Source organism: Calliopsis andreniformis, chromosome 8, assembly GCF_051401765.1.
Source record: "Calliopsis andreniformis isolate RMS-2024a chromosome 8, iyCalAndr_principal, whole genome shotgun sequence".
NCBI classification, from domain to species: domain Eukaryota; kingdom Metazoa; phylum Arthropoda; class Insecta; order Hymenoptera; family Andrenidae; genus Calliopsis; species Calliopsis andreniformis.
The window spans coordinates 271,580-290,880 of record NC_135069.1 but is presented as its reverse complement, the minus strand read 5'-3'; the positions used below and the strand labels follow the sequence as shown (position 1 = coordinate 290,880).

General features: G+C 33.7%; 3 protein-coding genes across 11 annotated transcripts; 2 read left to right on the top strand and 1 right to left on the bottom strand.

Annotated features, from left to right (window-relative positions):
* The first annotated feature begins 105 nt into the window (after nt 1-105).
* Nucleotides 106-3,684, top strand: Ent1 (Equilibrative nucleoside transporter 1). 2 transcript variants are annotated; one of them, XM_076383716.1, is made up of 12 exons: nt 106-245; nt 620-835; nt 957-1,109; nt 1,193-1,274; nt 1,352-1,530; nt 1,607-1,701; nt 1,777-1,827; nt 1,901-2,133; nt 2,284-2,521; nt 2,588-2,673; nt 2,769-2,968; nt 3,039-3,684. In XM_076383716.1, the coding sequence occupies exons 3-12, from the start codon at nt 964-966 to the stop codon at nt 3,148-3,150; spliced, it is 1,422 nt and encodes a 473-aa protein (XP_076239831.1). In that variant the 5' UTR covers nt 106-245; nt 620-835; nt 957-963; the 3' UTR covers nt 3,151-3,684. The 2 variants fall into 2 exon arrangements, with proteins under 2 accessions (XP_076239831.1, XP_076239830.1); XM_076383715.1 differs by lacking the exon at nt 106-245 and having other exon boundaries at nt 290-835.
* On the bottom strand, nt 3,507-9,102 carry LOC143182610 (protein-L-isoaspartate(D-aspartate) O-methyltransferase). Of its 4 annotated transcripts, none has more exons than XM_076383719.1 (5): nt 9,012-9,102; nt 4,610-4,749; nt 4,276-4,501; nt 4,119-4,204; nt 3,507-4,046 (listed from the first exon to the last, which is right to left on the bottom strand). In XM_076383719.1, the coding sequence occupies exons 2-5, from the start codon at nt 4,709-4,711 to the stop codon at nt 3,873-3,875; spliced, it is 588 nt and encodes a 195-aa protein (XP_076239834.1). In that variant the 5' UTR covers nt 4,712-4,749; nt 9,012-9,102; the 3' UTR covers nt 3,507-3,872. The 4 variants fall into 4 exon arrangements, with proteins under 4 accessions (XP_076239834.1, XP_076239832.1, XP_076239833.1 ...); XM_076383717.1 differs by lacking the exon at nt 9,012-9,102 and adding an exon at nt 4,840-5,634; XM_076383718.1 differs by lacking the exon at nt 9,012-9,102 and adding an exon at nt 5,315-5,632.
* On the top strand, nt 5,711-18,942 carry Cora (erythrocyte membrane protein band 4.1 like coracle). 5 transcript variants are annotated; one of them, XM_076383710.1, is made up of 16 exons: nt 5,711-5,866; nt 9,467-9,638; nt 9,758-9,905; nt 10,004-10,298; nt 10,401-10,739; nt 10,832-11,004; nt 11,087-11,226; nt 11,550-11,636; nt 12,205-12,438; nt 12,799-13,434; nt 14,060-14,266; nt 14,802-14,909; nt 15,102-15,212; nt 15,660-15,764; nt 16,094-16,303; nt 16,380-18,942. In XM_076383710.1, exons 2-16 carry the CDS (start codon nt 9,480-9,482, stop codon nt 16,557-16,559), a joined length of 3,132 nt encoding a protein of 1,043 aa, XP_076239825.1. In that variant the 5' UTR covers nt 5,711-5,866; nt 9,467-9,479; the 3' UTR covers nt 16,560-18,942. The 5 variants fall into 5 exon arrangements, with proteins under 5 accessions (XP_076239825.1, XP_076239827.1, XP_076239828.1 ...); XM_076383711.1 differs by lacking the exon at nt 5,711-5,866 and adding an exon at nt 6,003-6,191; XM_076383712.1 differs by lacking the exon at nt 11,550-11,636.
* Nucleotides 18,943-19,301: the final 359 nt, after the last annotated feature.

Sequence of the window (19,301 nt, the reverse complement as noted above, 5' to 3'; positions counted from 1 at the left end):
ACATTTTTTGCACTTCCTCTCAATTAACGAGTTCTCGACATCTCATTTCACTTATACAGAGCGATCAGTTTAACTGGAAACCCTCTGAGTGTTGGTAGCATTTATTGTAATTGCTGTTAGTATTGTAAGAAGATTTGTAAGTGCTGCCAACACTCCCTGGAGGGTTTCCAGTTTCCAGATAAACTAATCACCCTGTACAGCTGTACATACATGCACACCAATGCATATAATGACGATATGACCAGGTATGACAGTGGCGTGCTGCTTAAATTAATTGATGCGTTAACATTTAATTGGTCAAATTATCGTTTCGTATTCTATTACAACTTAAGAATGATTCTTTATGGATAATACGATTAGTCATTACCAAATGTGAAATTTTTACAATACCTTTTTTATGCATAATTATATCGTGTTATCTGATACATGATATATGCATCACATTCTATACAGTGTCATGTGTACTCACACATCGTACCCGATTGTGTGATATCTAATAGCATGTGCTACATCTGTTGTCCTTGCATGCGTAGATATGAAAGGAGGAATGAAAGAAGAAATAGGCTGGGATTATTATAATACTACTGCTGTAGTATTAGCTTTTCGTGCATGTGGTTAGTTACAGGTGGTTAAGGAAATATGACTGATGCACAATACGACGATATCTTTCGAGACTTTAAAACAACAACGGATTAAGAACATTGTCAATCATATCACAGACGTCGTTCATTAAGCATGATATTCGTAGGATGTTAGTGCAAAATATGAAGAAATATTGTTAGATTTTGAGTACGACGAAATTATTGAGTGACAATTTCACGCTTCTCTTAGTGTTGTAAGTATAATTTGAGAAAAGATTGATTATAATGTTATAGCTATTTCATTGATAACAAATCACAAATGTAAATATTGTAAAGACATATGAAAAGAAATTTTTATACTGTTGTATCTTTCAGCTTTGCAATGTCGTATTCCATCAACAGACGACCCTTACTAGGGAGTGCATCTGACAGTGAATTTGAAGATGATTTAGAAACTGAAGTAGACGATCCAAATATTTCAGTACCAGATGAAAAGCCATTTTTAAAGCCATACGAACCAAGTGACAAGTAATAATTCTGTACTTAACATTCTCACAAGGTTCGATAACTTTTGAACAAATTTATATTCTTTATGCTATTTCATTCTTTAGGTACAATCTTGCGTATATAGTTTTTTACTTACTTGGAATAAATACATTGATTCCATGGAGCTTTTTTATTACTGCAGATGACGTAAGTAATAAATATAGTTTTTTAATACCTAATATTTTCAATGATATGTATTTATTTTGATCCAATTTATTTTGCAGTATTGGATGTTCAAATTTAGAGAGGTACCTGAAAATCTTACAAATAGTTTCAATTATACTCATACAGAAAATTTGGAAAAAAGAACTGATCTTCAAGCTAGCTTTACTTCGTATTTAAGTATAGCAAGTGCTTTACCAAATACATTTTTCCTCGTAGTAAATGCATTTATTAGTAAAAGGTAAATAAAACAATTTTTAAATATTTTTCAGTGTTTTTTAACTTTTACTTATAGAAGAATATATTTGAAATAACAGAGTACCTCTAAGAACAAGGATGGTAGGATCTCAGTGCACAATATTACTATTATTCATTTTGACAACAGTATTTGTTAAAATAAATACAGATAAGTGTAAGTTGAAAGAAATACGTTTAATAGAAAATTGTATACTTTTCTCTTTAAGTAATATGCAGATTTAATTTTCAGGTCAATACACATTTTTGGTAATCACCTTGACCACTGTAGCACTTGTAAATGGTAATTCTATAATATTCAATATTTATTGTTATATATGTAGCAAGAGGAGTAATAATAGAATGTTTATACATAGCTGCAAGTGCAATTTTTGGAGGAAGTTTAATGGGTATTGTTGGTCGTTTTTCGCCAAAGTATATAACTGCTATGTCAAGCGGTCAAGCACTTGGAGGAATTTTCACCGCTATTACAGAAATATGCTCTCTTTGGATTGGTACTAGTCCTGTAGTTTCAGGCTTGGTATACTTTATCATTGGGGACATCATTTTACTTTTATCTTTAATTGCTTATATCGTTTTAGAAAAAGCGGTGAGTAATTTCATTCCGATGACTATACATCACTGATACTTCTAGTACAGCTGTATCTGATATAATTGTATGTTAAGAAGCTTATTTTAATGACACAGATGCTAATCTGTTATGTATGGAAGAAAAGTTAAACTATTTATTTTTACTTAGGCATTTTTTAAACATCATATGTTAGAAAAATCATCTAACCAAATAGAGATAAATTTCTCTATAACGAGTGAAGTGACCTTTCCACAAGGCACCACCGTTTCCTACACTCGTATTGTTAAAAGAATTTGGCACTATGGTATTAGTGTGTTCCTCGTATTTTTTATATCTTTGTCTGTGTATCCAGCTGTTACTGTACTGGTGGAAAGTCAGTATAAAGGAAAAGGCTATGCTTGGAATGGTAAGGTTAAAGCTAAATATTATACAGTATATATTAAACCTTTCATTTTTATGCATATTATTACAGATATCTACTTCGTACCTGTGGTGACTTACCTTATTTTTAGTATAGGCGATTATGTTGGAAGAATATTATCGGGCTTTTTTCAGTGGGTTTGTAGAAAAATATTCTTTCAAATATCTTTTAAATTACCAATCCTTTTTATATTAGAAATCATCTATAAATAGAGTTTGTTATACTTTTCTAGCCAAAAAATAAACCGTGGGAGGTGATGCTTATGAGTTCCCTGAGAATCTTTTTTATACCAGCTTTTTTATTTTGTAATGAGCAACCTAGACATCATCTGCCCGTTTATATTCACAATGATCTTTATTATATCTTAATAACTATTGCTTTTGCCGTTAGTAATGGTTACTTGTGCAATTTAACTTTTATTTTAACTCCAACGTAAGTATTACAAATGTCAAGCATGTTCAAACTTTAATATGGATCTTTTTTCATGTATACTTTTGAACAGGGTTGTAGATTCTCAAGAAAAAGAGATTGCATCCGCTATGATGGGAGCTTTTCTAGGAGCGGGATTAACATTAGGTGCTGCAGTTAGTTTGATTATGGTTAAAATACTCTAACTGTTGTTAGGAAAATGTGGGATAGACTCAGGACATCGTAAAGTTGATTTATACCTATAATTAGTTGGCAAATTCGTAGAATGTAAGCGTGTCATGGGCTCGAGTTTCATCGATGCGCTCTTCTTTTTCCGCGATTCTTTCAAATAAAAGTGAACACGTAATGGAGATAAAGTGTTCACGTCACTGTTCATTGTGCATTTCAAGTCGAAATACGACCATAGAACACTTAATTCAACTATATTAAGACTAATATAGTACGAGTTTTTTTTAATGATAAAATTTATAAATCAAATGTGACATATTACGATACTTATTGTAAAAAATAAAATTGATTATAAGGGAAGATAATTCTAGTCTTATGTAAAGTATTTCAATCTTTATTGACAATTAGCAAGAATGTGTACATAATAATAGTTTATATTTAATTTTACATGTTGATGAATAAATTAAATACATATGTACATAAATTTGTCTAGATGACCTAAACTAAATCTTTTAATGCAATATATTTTAACATAAGGAAACAATAAATAAGTGTATTATTATACTGTGTGCAACTTTCTTTGTCTTCAGTAATACTTGTAACCTTAAGCATATTAATTTGTGTAATGGCTGAAATTACAGTTAATTTAAATGTAAATAATAATAATAGTTTAATATTTGTGCTTAGTTCTATACATGTGCAAGAAAAACTTGATCTTTTATTGGAGCATGCATGAATTTCACGAAGGATATTGTTTACTTTTACTAGTCAATGGAACAAAAACAACACTAGTAAGAAATTTTTTCTTAATCTTCCCATCTAATGTTTTATCAATCTGGACCAAAGTCTGATCAGCATTTTCAGGACCCATTGGCAACACCATACAGCCTCCAGGAGCTAGTTGATCTAATAACTATATCAATGATTGCAATGAATGAAACAATTATTCTACGTTTATATTTAAATAATTAAAATGTTTCCTTACAGCTTGAGGCATCTCTTTAGCTGCAGCTCCTACATGAATAGCGTCATACGGTGCTTTCTCAGGATACCCTAATCTTCCATCCCCAACTGGAATATTATATTCTTTTGTAGAAAATTAGGAAGTTGAAAATTTTGTAAATTATTGAAAAGACAGTTACCAACTAATTCAACACGACCGTCCTGAAGAAGTTCTGGGTTACCTCTTTGGATATTTTTCATAGCAAACTCCTTAAGTTCGGGCATATGTTCGATACCAACAGCTAATCCATTTGGCCCTAACATTTTTGCCATGCAAGCTGTCAAATATCCAGAACCAGATCCAACATCTAATACTCTTGCACCATTTCGTAATTTTTCTTTGAGTAATTCCAAAGCGTATGCATGCTAAAATATTTAAATCTAGTTTAATTTCATATTTTTAACTTGAATTCTCCTCTATCAAACTAACTACTTTCTACTAATACAAATGTTATTTTAATTAGAAGAAAATACCATGTGAGGAGCACTTATAGTAGCACCATAGCCAATTCCTTGTGGGGAATCTACATATGCATAGTCAGGATCTGTATAGTTGCCTCTGTTTACAGAAGACATTGCTTCGTAAACTCGGTCAGACTTAATTACATCAGTTCCTAAGATGTAATAAGAGTAAAAATGTATAGATTTTGAAAGCATAAAAGAACGCATAGCAACGATTAAATTACGTTTGCATCATCACTTACGTCTAAGATATTCTACTAGATCATGATTACTTTTTCCATGAAATCTCCCCAACCAAGCCATTTTACACGCATATGCCGAAAGCAGTAAATTGATTAGAATGAAAATAAAATATAAATATTGCAATCGAATTTTGGGGTTGTGAGCCGCGCACACGGTGAACAAAAGAAACAATTTCAACCGGCAACTTGTAATTGCAAGTGCTTACGATCGCGATTAGTTGAATAATTTAGCGATATGCTAACTGTTTTTATATATATCCTAATAATAAAAAATGAAAGATAAGGAAGGGAAACAAGAAACTTGTTATTTCTAGAGAATGTTACAGCACCGAAACATGTAGTACGTAATATTTAACAAGAGGTGACAAGAGGTAAGTGGAAGTCGAAATTGCGTAGGGGCATAGGGTATCAGTAGGTATGTGTCTGCTGATATTTAGTTGAAGCAGTAGATATCGGATATCGCTTTTACATGTACATATATAGATACGTCGAATTCAGAGCGGAATACACTAAATACTTTCTATCATCGTCATCACCACAGTATGTATGTTTTTCTTTATACGGTTACAAGCATGCATACATGTATGAAATATGTTGTGTACAATGTTGCATTGTTTCAAAGTATTCTAATTGTTAGAATGACGGAATCAGTCAGGTCAGGTCAAGTCAGGTTAGACCAGAATGTCATCGTCAGCCATGGAATCGGCATGACGAATCAGTGTGATCGGTGCATAATTTCTGTTTTATCTACTGATTTCAATTTGACGCTAGTGCTGCCATCTAGCGGGGAAAATGCGTTTAAACAGGGCGGTACTCGGTTGATTGCGTCATAAGAGAAACTGATTTTCCTAGGTCGTCGGCCATATTGACTCACGCGTAAGAACATCGAAAGCAGTCCCGTATTCACTGTGTTAGCGGTTCCGAATTGAATGGTGCGTCACTGTTGTGTGTCGGCTAGTTTTGTAACGAAGTTGAATTTCCTATGAACAGTGATTGTTCATCGTGCGAAGAATTTCGTAGCAACAAGGTATGTAAAAAAATGAAATAATTTTGCGTGCAATACGAAGGGACTATTTGAAAATGGTGCCAGAGTATGGGCCGTGGCCGCATCCAGCGTCGCCCCGCGATTCGACGGACCTGTTTCGCGTTCATAGCCGTCGGTGAATTTAGAACAGAAGTTGTTTATGTGCTCGCGGTAGGAAGTTCTTAGTTATTTGCTCACAGCAAGAAACAACCATCATTTCATTTCTGTGGATCATTCTTGGTCCCATTTTTGGTCCCATTCTTAATCCATCGTTTTTCTCCTTGTGGTAGCATTATCCGAAAGAAATTCGTCTTCCCATCTCTCATAGGTAAGTTTTTTTAGAAAATATGTACGTGCGTATATAGTTTCATAGTTTTTCCACAACGTAGTAATGTTTCACCAATTTTTCATTCAAAATAGACTATTTCCACGAAGCGTTAAATACGGATTTCTATCATACATATTTGCTGATAGATTAAGTGAACAGACACCTGTACGATACATACATACGTATAACTTTCACGAAACAATCCAGTACTATCGAAGAATCTTTATGGTGTGTTTAGTGGGGGAGGGTATTACAAATAGTAATCGTACGTTTATAGCGACTTTACATAAAATATCTATATCTTGCAAAATAAATTTTGCATAATGAATCAAGCGTATGCATATATGTATCTATGTATGTATTCATTGATTGAAGCGTACATACATATTCTCAGAGATTCTCGGAAATATTTGCGTGGTCCGGTTGACTGAAAATATTGGATACAATTTATTAAAGTAACTATTAGGGGCTGTTTACATATAATATCATGCGTATTTTAATGTACAAATTTTGAACTGCTATTTAGGATGACATTATTTTCGTATTTATTATCTGAATCTCGTTGAGGACGAGTAGCGATATCTAGTTGAGTTGTATCGTTGACTATCATTTATTTCTATTATTCCATTCCGATATAGGACCTCGAAAAGATAGAAGCACGATCATGCAAAGTATACTTATTGTTAGAAAGGTATGTAGTGTACCTGTAAAATGTGTAACTACATAGATTTGCTTAGCCGGTATCACACAACGCCCTCTTCTTTTATATTTTGATTAAATACAGCCTATATTTGAAATCTTTTTAACCTTTCGAATGTATGTATATATGTACATATTTCGTTTGATGTAAAAAGAAAGAATCTAAGTTTCGTCAGTCTTCCTTCTCGTTAAAGCTTATTACGAAAAATTAGATGAATTACACGCCTTCTCGTCAATTCAAACATCTTCTGCCAAAGAAGTCGAGAAATTTGTCCTCTCCTCTTTCGTTGTAACACTAAGCTATAATAAAAATAATTGAATGCTGATAGATTTCACAGTATATTCAGGATTATTAGTATAAACGGTAATCGAGGCAAGGAAGTGTACTTACTGTTGTTGCGTAGGTAGGTGTGGCGTTGATAGGAGGTGATGCACAATACACGACATGCCTAAAGTTACGGTGGGGAATCAAGCTCACTTATCGGCGCAATACGCGTTCTGTGTACGCGAGTTTCTTTAATCAAAGCAACACCAATCAAACCCCCTGAACGATTGCTTTTTTCATATTAGTACCATTATTTTATGGAAAATTGAATTATCCGACTAGCATATGCATAGCCGCCGCGAAGACCGATATTGTCTGTACGCACGTGTTAATGTTTCATGTTTTCATTATCGATCTCTTTAATCATGTTACACACGTACGTGACAGTTTTACAGGTTTGAACCCTTGACGATACGATTCGGGTTGCGATTCTTTTGCGATTCTTTTGCGATTCTTTTACGATTTGATTGTAGTATTAATGAACTGCTTTTATTTTAGGTAATATCGGTTTAATACACAGATATTAGATCGAGAAAGATGAGAGGATGAGTGTCTCGTGTAGGCGTGTGCTATGGATCATACGAGGTTCGTTTACAGTTCCCCCTGCTTCGACGCACCGTCTAAGCCCACGCTTACAATTTTTGAAAGGATCTCCGCGTTGACGGGAAAAAGCGGTTTCTTTTAAACCGGCTGCCGTTTTTTTTTCACCAGCCAGATGAAACTTTAACCCGTTGATGAAACGAAAATCGGACTTTGAGCATTCCCCACCTTAACTTACCGATGCTATTTCAAATTCGGTTCTCTAAATGAAGTGTGTACATTCGTGATTAAGATTGCTGGACTGTGACATTGTAGCCTGTTGCTATAACTGATGTACGTGTATGCAGCCACACGTATCTGCACATGTAGGTATTACTCCAGTGCGACCAGTGCAGAGAATACGATAAAGGACGTCTACTTCTATTTAGCGATGACGACATCGGGCTTGTCGAATCTATTATGCTTTTATGGCAGATTCCGTTCCATAACGTGTGCAAATTTCATTATTATTTTTTCTTAATCCTTAAATTAATAGATCGAATAGACAATATTTTGTAGGTAAAATTCGATGGTCTAAAAGTCTAAAATCTAAGCGGACGCGACAGCTAGTTGTTTTCTAATGTGAAGACGAAATTGCGTAGACAATGTTTTCGTTTTCAGTGATAGAGCATAATTGCTCTTTTATCCTCTGTAACAAGTGATTCTGTCGGAATTGAGCAGTGAGCCGTGATTTCCGTTCAACATTACGTGTTACGAGACATGGTACACGGATATTAAAACGAATTCGAATCGTCGCGGTTGAAGTTGAGTTGCTATTTGTTCAGCGATAGCATTGCATAAGTCTGCGTTCGTGGACTCTAATAGAAAAGTTTTTTCTTCCTCCAAATTCGATGCGCCTTTTTTCACTTTGTATTCTACTTGAATACGAGTATATTTGATCGTATACTGTATGTATATTCTATAGTATTTTGAGCGCAGTTCTATAAATATGAACTATAATGTCTTTATCGGCTCTGTATCGACGCACACATTACGTTCAATGTGCGTGTTGCACGAGTTTACATGGTTGTTCTATCTTAAGATACGGCCAACGACCTGCGGTAAGCATGCACATGCATTTTTGACACACGTAACTTCTACCTGTTTACTAAAGTATTACGAAATGTGGCGCGTCGTCACTCTATCTATCTTTTCTATCGTTACTTTGATACAATGTAGAAGTATGTAACATGTTACACGTAGTAGTGGTTGCTTACGAAAGGCGAGGGTGTCGAGGGGGCCTCTAAGGTCTATCCTCTAATTGTGGATCGGGCCGATTGTGTCACTTGCGCACTCGAAGAATCACGCGTGCAATCCTCGGGTGGGGCCCCTTACATCCTTTTATCCTCCCCTCCAAGTTATGTGCGAATATTATGTTCGCGGAGGGCACACAGTCACACCGCTCAACCATCTGTGGGTCTAAATATTGATTATTTCTCTGTACATGCCACCCTCTGGTCTAGACAGGATTTATATTCAAATACACCAAAATACGCCTTGTGATTTTTTCGCGATGAAACGTGAAAGTACCGATTGAAGGAGCAGATTATTCAACTGTTCCTACATCGTCCATATAGATACATACATACATACATACGCCCATCCATGGAATCCTTTGATCTCTGCCACACGAAGATCGGGAACTGAATGAATTTAATCATTTTCTCAACAGAGAAGGCTGAAATATGCCAGAGGAACAGAAATCGTCTGGTGGTCCAGCAGAAGTGACGGCCGAAAATGGGACTGGTACGAATTCCCCGACGAAAAGTCCAAGCAGCAAAGGAAAAACTGCCCTTGCGAAAGTCACCTTGCTTGACGGTACCGTCAAAGACTTCTATATCGATGTAAGTTCCTACTAATGTAAAAAATACGCGACGCCTGGGATAAGTCAATTGATCGTCAAAGTTGATCCCACGATGTTGCATAGCACAATCTTATTAATTAGAAATCGATTTGTTTACAGAGGAAGGCGAAAGGGCAGGAATTGCTTGACATGATATGCCAGAGTATGAATCTACTGGAGAAGGATTATTTCGGACTTATTTACGAAGATAGACACGATCCACGAAACTGGTTAGACTTGGATAAAAGGATCGCGAAATTTGTAAAAAGTACCACGACACTTCTCTGATGCACATTATATACATATTATTGAATGTATGCATGCATGCATAAATATGCGATACATATATAATGCTTTCATTTACAGATGAGCCATGGAAATTTAATTTCGAAGTTAAATTTTATCCGCCGGATCCGGCTCAATTACAGGAAGACATAACGCGATATCAACTATGCCTTCAAATTAGAAATGATATTATCACAGGCCGCCTACCCTGTTCGTTTGTGACTCACGCTCTTTTAGGTTCATATTTGGTACAATCGGAAGTCGGTGATTACGACCCGGAAGAGCATGGTCGTACCTACTTGAAGGATTTCAAGTTTGCTCCTAATCAAACACCAGAGTTAGTGGAAAAAGTGATGGATCTGCATAAAACGCACAAGTTAGTCTTTTCTTTTCCCATTAACATACAATTAGCAAGTGCTCCAGTTGTGATCTAGTGGCATGGAAGGATGATAAATGGAAAATATTGGTCGTTTTCCAGGGGTCAAACACCTGCCGAAGCAGAGCTTCATTATCTCGAAAATGCAAAGAAGTTGGCAATGTACGGGGTCGATCTGCATCCAGCCAAAGACTCTGAAGTTGTTGACATAATGTTAGGTGTATGTTCGTCAGGCCTCCTCGTGTACAGTGATCGACTAAGAATCAATAGGTTCGCTTGGCCTAAGATCTTAAAAATTTCTTACAAGAGGCATAATTTTTATATCAAAATCAGGCCTGGTGAATTTGAGCGTTTCGAATCTACGATTGGGTTTAAATTAGCGAATCACAGAGCGGCCAAGAAATTATGGAAAGTTTGCGTAGAACATCATACTTTCTTCAGGTGAACAACACTTTACCAATTAAAGAACATAAAGATGTACAACAGGATGTAACTGCAGGATAAACTTACACGTATAATACGAATATTTTTAGGCTCATGAGTCCTGAACCTGTCAAGAAGGTAGGTTTAATGCTACATTTGGGTTCTCGTTTCCGCTACTCGGGAAGAACTTATTACGAAACAAAAAAAACTTCTATCGATAGACAGCCGCCACAATTCGAAAGATCTTTGATTGGCCGCCGTCCAACATCTCGCAGCATGGATGGTAATTATACACGTATAGAACATATAGATAAACAAGTTGTTAGGTTGCGTTAACATCGTTAAATATTACTTACTTTATGCAGCTTTAGGTGGACCGAAACAAGTTGAAACTTACGGTTCAGAGCCAAGCAAAAGACATACAATGAGCTACGAACCTGAAATGATACCTGACATGGAACATATAGATCAAAGGCCTAGCCCAATTAAGAAACAGAAAGAGAAGGTAAAATAAGTATGTTTTATATTAATTCTTCGCGTACGTGTACACATGTACGTGCAGCATTGGTACAACTATCGAAGTTATAGCAATACATAGTACGTAGAGAATGCATGAAATCGTCATGCAAATTCAACAGTTATTTCATGGAAATTCATTAAAACAGATTTAATTAACTTTAGTTTCACCTGCGGTCTACGCTTTCAAACAACACTTATTTTTATCAATCTTGCTTTCTTACAAATTTGAAGCAATCGTTAGTTTCATAACCGCGTTGTAACATTATTCAATCATAAAAAGACTAATTGACACATGACTAACATCGGTAGCTCACACGAAAAACAAGCGCTGGAACAACATCAGCAAGCAGTACCAGTAGCCTGGAAGGAGAATATGATGCAGATCGTGGCAAAAAGGTATAGAATTTCACATGGGACATACTATTGTTGCATTAACAAACATATCATTCCATTTGTGTTAACATGTGATGTAATCATTTGGTGTTTTCCTTTTCTCGTTTTCATTTTTGGCGTTTATTACTACTTTTTATATATTTTTTTACTGTTATTACTAATCTTTAGCGTGTGTTGTTGTTGTATAAATATACGTAGTAATAGGTACAGAAAAATATATATTTTTTCTTTTTATTTATTTATTTTTTTAATTAGACTTTTAACTAAGTTTGATGTTTATTTTCGCATGGAGCTAATAATTCACGCAAGCAATATCGTATCAGAAGAAAATAATCGAAAGGCAAATTTAACATGCTATAAATACGTTGCAATTTTGCAGGAAAAAATACATGTAGTTATTTGTGACAAAATTCATGATTGTATTTTTTGAGAGCGCAGACCGTAATTAGTTGCAGAAGCATGAACTACACGCCAAAAGAATGTGTCAACATATAGCTTATAAAAACGTAGAGTTAGAGCTGAATTTTTGCTTATTGCATGAAGCGATGTGTGATTATAAATTTATTTATAGAAACCGGTCGGAGGAATCGCGGTCCTACCGCCCGGTGGTCTATCCAAGAAGAAAAAGGATAAGCAAAATGAAAATGAAAAGGAGAATCATAACGATCTCAATAACTCTGATCTAGTAAATGAAAGTGTTATCAGTGACAAGAACGACGTAAAGTCGCCCAGTAAGAAAGAGTTGAAAAAGAAAGATAAGGAAACGCCAGAAAAAAAAGACAAAGAAAAAAAAGAAAAAGGCAAGGTAAGTGCATATCGTTCAGTTATTATTATGCTATTGCCTGTTGTGATTAGTAAAAAGAAAAATGCTTATTCATACTTATTTTTGGAATAGAATTTTTATGCGTAACGACTCAACGTATTAATTTAAAGAAACAGATACAACTTAAACATTTTCTAAGTACCCGTGTATTCGCATACTTAGTCGTAGGATATAAGTGTGCATGGTTGTTAGATTATTTGATGATAAGTGGTCGGGGGGGGGGGGGGGGGGGGGGGGGGGGGATCGATATGTAGTTTGTACTAGCATTGGTAGTTTATTTGCGTGAAAGTTATATATGTATGGCATGTTTTTGGCACTGCATGTTTTTATTTATTACGAAAGAGTTCCATGGGTGGCTTCCTGTTTGGCAAGAGAGAAAAGGATGCAAAGCAGAAGAAGCAGAAAAAGAGTAAAGAATTAGAAGAATCGATGAATAAGAATGATACGGAGTCATCGAGTATTTCCGCTTCTGAACGACAAGTAAAGCCGTTAAGTGAAACATCGAATATCGAAAAGACGAAAACTATTTCAGAATCATCACCGCTTCCCTCTTATACAAAACCTTATGATTATGAAGAGACAGAAACTTCTGCGACAAGGAAACCATTTACACCACATGGATTTTCGTACGAGGATAGATCAGCATCACCGGGAATACAAAATCAACAATCGCCAACTACTGCAAGTCGTAAAGCTACAGGCTTAGCATTTAATTATGCTCCAGGCGAAGAAAAGAAAGTTGCTGAATCAGCAGAAAAAAGGAAGACTAAGGATCTAGATACTAACAAATTGACATCAGGATTAAAGACTCCTGGTCTTAATTATGTAGAATCTGCAGGATTAAAAGAACAACAGAAAGCAATGTCCCGACCGGAGGATGATAAAAACGCTTCAGCAGTTTTCATTGCTGCTGAACAACAACAACAACAACAACAACAACAAGAACAGCAGCAGCAGCAGCAGCAGCAGCAACAACAGGTAGGTATTAATGGGGTTGGTTCGAGACGATAAATCGTTGAATCAAAGTGATCTTGCTGCAAAAGATAGTAAAAAGATCAATGAAATAGTTACTGTGATGGGTAGAAACCTTGCGGAATAATTTTTGGAGTCAGCATAACCGAGCTATAAATGGTCATTGTTAAATAGCTCTGGATAACTTTCAGACTGAGTCCATATTCAGAGTGATGATGATGACACTGGATTGCAACATGAATAAAATTATCGTTTGAAGGAGAAGAACAAACGCTGCGCAGCGAGCAACACTGAGCACATATTTTCCAAGAAGTTCATCTCTTCAGATTCACGTTTTAATTTCAAATTTGCACGCGCTATTTTTGTTGAGAATATGTTCATCCTTTTTGTGGCAGTACTATTGCTTGCTACTATTAATGCATTTATATTATTTAATTAATTTTTCTAGAAAATATTTTTTTCTTTTCTTTATTCGTTTTTATTTTCTCAATATGATCACAATCTGAAAGAGAAGAAAAAGTGTAAATGCTGCGCAGCCAAGAAATATGTATATACATATGTATCAAAAATGTATTGGCACTAGCGAAGCGCGCGAAATATACAGATATTTTTTGTTTTCATGTTTAAACAGAAAAATTTACAAGATGCAGCAAATACTATTCCTTCTAAGACGAAGAAAGTGGTAGTTCCAAGTACTACCCCGACAATAGTGAAGACGACGACTAAACAATCAGTAGTAAAAGATCAGGAAGGTGTAGTTCAAAACATAGAGGAAAAAATTGAAGACCTTACACCTGGAGGTACAGGCCAAATAACAGTTTCCACGCAAATGAACAAGGTGATAGAATTTCTAAAAACTTCTCACATATGCAAAAATTATGAGTATCTACTGCATTAACTGCCCAAATATGAAATAAGTTTTGTCGAATTCATTCAAATAATCAATTGATATTTCATTTATTCTATGGTGTTAAAACAAGAGCAGAAAAGATGCTTCTTAAATTATTGTTAGGAAAAGACTACACAGACTGACAATATTTTAGCACGTTCAAGTAATATTAACTGTAGTCTATCCAATAGTTATGTTTTGTAGATATTGCAACATGTTCTTTAATCATGTAATATTTATCTATTGCATGAAATGAGTGTGCATTGTGAATGTATTGCAAATAATAATTATCAATAGATGTTGTAATCATCTTGAAACCAGTGCATTAGACGGCAAAAAGGGTTCGTTCATTAGTTTTTTCGTTATTGTATTTTTTTTTAATTTTTTTTTTTTTTTTTTTTTTTTTTTAAATTTTTTATATACACATGTACATACATTGCTCCTGTGTTACATAAAGCATTAGTTACCTTGTAGTTGTATTTAGGCAGAGACATTGGATGATGGTAGAGCACCATACATGACAGCCACTGCTGTTACTACACGTACTGCTACAATGCACGAAGATCTTGAAAAGAATCAAAAGACCAGTCAGGTTTGTAAATACTGTTATTAATAATTTGCATAGTTGTGCAACAGTCTTTCTTTAGATACTATTTTGCTTGTTCATAATTTGTTGAGTAAATACTTTAAATTTGTTCACGCAACATTTTTAATACTGTATACTCTTTAATAAAGCTAGAGTTATTTTTTTGTATATTTGTTTTTTTTTTCTTGTTTACACTAGGTAGAAGAAAAAACTGTAGCACATACGACAGCGACGAGTGCAACGCGACAAGAACAAAGAGTAGTGACTCAAGAAGTCCGAACAACGAGTCATGTACTTTCTGGTGAACAGGTAATAATATATTTTAAATTCAAAAACACACAAGGCTCACCACTAATGGATGCATGTTAGCATTTATGTAAATTACCATATGTCACATTTTTGATTCATTCTAACATTAACTTAATAAAATATACTGCTTTATAACTTAATATCGTTGCACGTATATTGACATTTTTTTCTAATTTTATGAAAATTTACATAACATTTTAAGTATACAATTTCACGTTCTATGCAAAATGTGCATAATTGAACTTCGTATGCATGATCAGTACGTATGTAATGAAATCATGCAATACAGTTGAATAAAGTAATCACAATTCATTTGGTGAGCCAGTAATATTTAACGGATACATATGACTCATGGCTATTGTTCATTTAATTATTTTTTTACATTTATTTTTTATTTATTTTTGTGAATAATTTTTACCGGCTTGGCTAACACTTTGCATGGTGTAGCTGTTCTCACGAAGGCTCAGTACATCCAGTTCAGGCAGTGATGATTCAGGTACTCCTATTGACCTTGAAGATGATCAACAAGCTTTCTACAATCAGTATTATCAGGTAAATTTATAGGAATTGGAACATAATCACGTTTGACACACCTATGAAAAGTTGTCAACCCGCGCTAGAAATTAAAACTCTATTTTATCAACATTCTTGAGGACAGATCTGTATTAAGGTATATGTACTGGCAGAATCCATATTTTATACATGTGCTTATATATGTATACCTACAATAAGCACTGGTTTTAAGGTATAATTGGTAGAATGAATAAAAGTAATACTGCTGTAATATTCTAGTAACATATTAGTATAACATATTTATAATAGTAACATAAGTAGTTGTTGCTGTTTCAAAAAAGAAATGTTATTCTTTAAATATGATTCAGGCTGATCCGGCTGGTGTTGTAACCACAGAATCGCACGTTTACAAAAATGAGCCAGAGGAAAATGTAACAACGACTACTACAGTTCCATTAGTAGCCACTGAAACCAGAAAAGTAGCTGTTGAAAATGACGATGGCACGTATAGTGCAACTGGAGAAATAGTTAGTTCTCAGACAATATCTAGCAAAACTCGTACGGTGGAAACGATAACGGTGAGAATACATGCTTTAAATATATATAAATATTTCATGTTGTATACAGAGCTAAGGTTGCATACTTTATTTTTAGTACAAAACCGAAAGAGATGGTGTTGTAGAAACTCGTGTAGAACAAAAAATAACAATACAATCGGACGGTGACCCCATTGATCACGATCGTGCTTTAGCTGAAGCAATTCAAGAAGCTACTGCTATGAATCCCGACATGACTGTCGAAAAGATAGAAATTCAACAGCAAACTGCACAGTAATCGGTATCAAAACATTTTTATGATAAATGGGGGGCACTCTTTCTAAAAACAAAAAAATAGTAGAGGGGAGCGGTGTTACAATTGCGAGTAGTTTTAACAAATAGAAAGTTAAAATGGTATTCACTATATCATAACATGTATGTATTATGATGAAACTGATCATATTGAATATTGTTCATTATCATTAGTTATTTACATATTTATATCGCGAAATTAGTGAAAACCAACATGTTCTATCCACACATTATAACTACCCCACTCAATTTATCAACACTAAAAGTATTCTTTGTGTTAGGTAAATACCGCCTAATGAGCTTAAACTTGATTAAAAATCAAGTTATTAATAAGGGAAAAAGACAGTGATATTCTTTAAAATAAAAATGTTACGGTACCTTGTACCATAAACTGCAGTATTCATACTCCAAGTGTGTATGTTACATAGCAGAGATATAAAACTGTATTATATGCATTATGTATACATAGCCGAAGATGTATGTAAACGAAACACGATCAGTTCAAAGTTCAGAGTTCTTAAGATTAGGGGAGGAGTGCCCTGCAAAATTTACACTGTCGTTTCGTAACAGACAAATCATATGATATTCGTGCGATGTTGAGTGTGACTAACAATAACACATTAAGCCATACAATTAAATATTTCTTCAAAAATTGCACAGTAACATGAAGATCATAAATCTTTACTTTCTTCTTTTTTTGTAAACTTCTTTTCTACTATAATTTCAATTTTTGTTCTTAAAACTTTATCTCTGATCCTAGTAGTGGAAAACCAAAATTGGTTTGAGGAGTATTGCAATTGAGGAACGTTTTACTAAATTGAATTATATACATAAGTATGGAAACATATATATATATATGAATATATATAACAAAATAAACACGAAAAAATATAATTAACGTGTAAAACGTTACATGTGTATATGGCATAATTTTATGAATCTGTTGGACAACAAAAGTTATTCAAAAATTACTACTTATATGGAAAGTAATTTTGAAAGATTTTATAGTATGTAAGTAGCAGACGAAAAAACTTTTCAACATGCTTTTATACAATGCAAATATGGCATTCTTGCAATACTTTTTTGTATAGTTCTAATTTTTTGTGACATATTTTTTTAACGCGTATTATGTAATGTTTGTTGTGTGATAACGTTAAGGTTCTTTAAACATCACATATTAATATATACAAAATATATAAAATAAATAATTAAATATATATACATACACACACACGCGCGCGCGCGCGTGCATATGTACACAAACAGCAATGATTAATTGAGGAAACCAGAAGTCTACAAAGTTTCCTATGACACAAAGTATTAATATTCAACAATGTAAAACAAAACTATGATACATGTCGTTTACATTGTTATAGCATAAAATTTTAATAATTTAATAATTTTAAGTATGTGTTTGGAAACTATGTAGATTTTTTAAATTACACAGTTCAAAAATGATAGAATTGCTAGAAGTAAATACTGGTTAGAGTAATAAATTATACATACAAATATAATTATTCATGCCAAGAGCTATGATGCATTGGTCAGCGTATTTGTCTAAATTTAGCTATAACTTTTATAATTCTAAGCTTACAATTTTATGTATGTTTTGTTCATTCAATAATTTATTTATATTTTTCATGAAATGCAAAAATTTATGTTAAGACGAAGAAAAGGCTGATAACCTGAACTTACAATAAAACTATTAAGATGCAGATCATTTCTTTGAGAAAATGATGGCAATGGCTATATATATGAATTTATAAATAAATATTAAAATATATCGCAGCTTTTTTATATATTTATGTACGAATAAAATTAAAATGTACATGATAGATACAGTAATTTGAAAACAGCATTAAAAAGATATGCATATCACATTGTAGGAGGCTTGCTTATACCTTTGTTCTTTAAAAGTATTGTTCCACTAGCCTGGCATTTGCACAAAGCAGTTATTTTGTAACACTAAGCGATTTCTGTCATATTAATCATTATAAGATAATTTTACTTTTCTACTTCTCATACAAATATGATCAAATGAGATTTATGTACCTACATTAACAGTTCTAGAACAATTAGTTTCTGTTATTTCGTATTACTTAATGATATATTTAAAAGCCAAGTCATTAATTAAAAAATTGTACAGAGAACAAAGGATAATCATTGACCATCTACGTGCGAACTGCATTTCATTTTTTATAAATTAGATTTTTTATACGTTAGCAGTTAACTTCTGAAACTACATCGATTCGTTAATCTCACCTTATTTTGTAGTATTAGTTGACATGTTAAGGTACGTTCAAGGATCGCATTCTTTTTAATTCTAAATGTTATTTATGAGCAATTTATATAAAGATTTTATAGTTGAATTTTAATGTTTCAAATTTACAGCTGGCAGTAAAGTTATGAGAAAAACGATAATACTGATTTTGTACTTGTACCTTTTTTATACCGTGAAATCGAATAATTTATATCGTTTCATATTTTTATTGTATTTAACATTCCATATTTTATAGAAATTAACAAATGTAACACAGTGGTTAAATACTTTAATCAACACATGCAACCAAGTTTTTAACCTAATGTATGAATCTTCAAGCAGATTGGAATTATAATTCATAATATTACGGCTTTCATATCTTTTATTTATTTAACGACAATAAAATATTGTATACTTAATCTTATGATTACATTACTCTGTGTGTAAATCATTTGTGTATTAACTATT

Bases quoted from the DNA above. Each gene is read 5' to 3' on its own strand.
- Ent1 (XM_076383716.1), top strand. From the start codon at position 964: ATGTCGTATTCCATCAACAGACGACCCTTACTAGGGAGTGCATCTGAC. The intron at 1,702-1,776 runs GTAAGTTGAAAG...TTTAATTTTCAG, and splicing joins TAAAATAAATACAGATAAGT to GTCAATACACATTTTTGGTA. The intron at 2,522-2,587 runs GTAAGGTTAAAG...ATATTATTACAG, and splicing joins AAAAGGCTATGCTTGGAATG to ATATCTACTTCGTACCTGTG.
- LOC143182610 (XM_076383717.1), bottom strand. From the start codon at position 4,900: ATGGCTTGGTTGGGGAGATTTCATGGAAAAAGTAATCATGATCTAGTA. The intron at 4,750-4,839 runs GTAAGTGATGAT...ATTACATCTTAG, and splicing joins TCTAGTAGAATATCTTAGAC to GAACTGATGTAATTAAGTCT. The intron at 4,205-4,275 runs GTAACTGTCTTT...ATAATATTCCAG, and splicing joins CGGTCGTGTTGAATTAGTTG to TTGGGGATGGAAGATTAGGG.
- Cora (XM_076383710.1), top strand. From the start codon at position 9,480: ATGCCAGAGGAACAGAAATCGTCTGGTGGTCCAGCAGAAGTGACGGCC. The intron at 10,740-10,831 runs GTGAACAACACT...GAATATTTTTAG, and splicing joins GAACATCATACTTTCTTCAG to GCTCATGAGTCCTGAACCTG. The intron at 13,435-14,059 runs GTAGGTATTAAT...ATGTTTAAACAG, and splicing joins AGCAGCAGCAGCAACAACAG to AAAAATTTACAAGATGCAGC.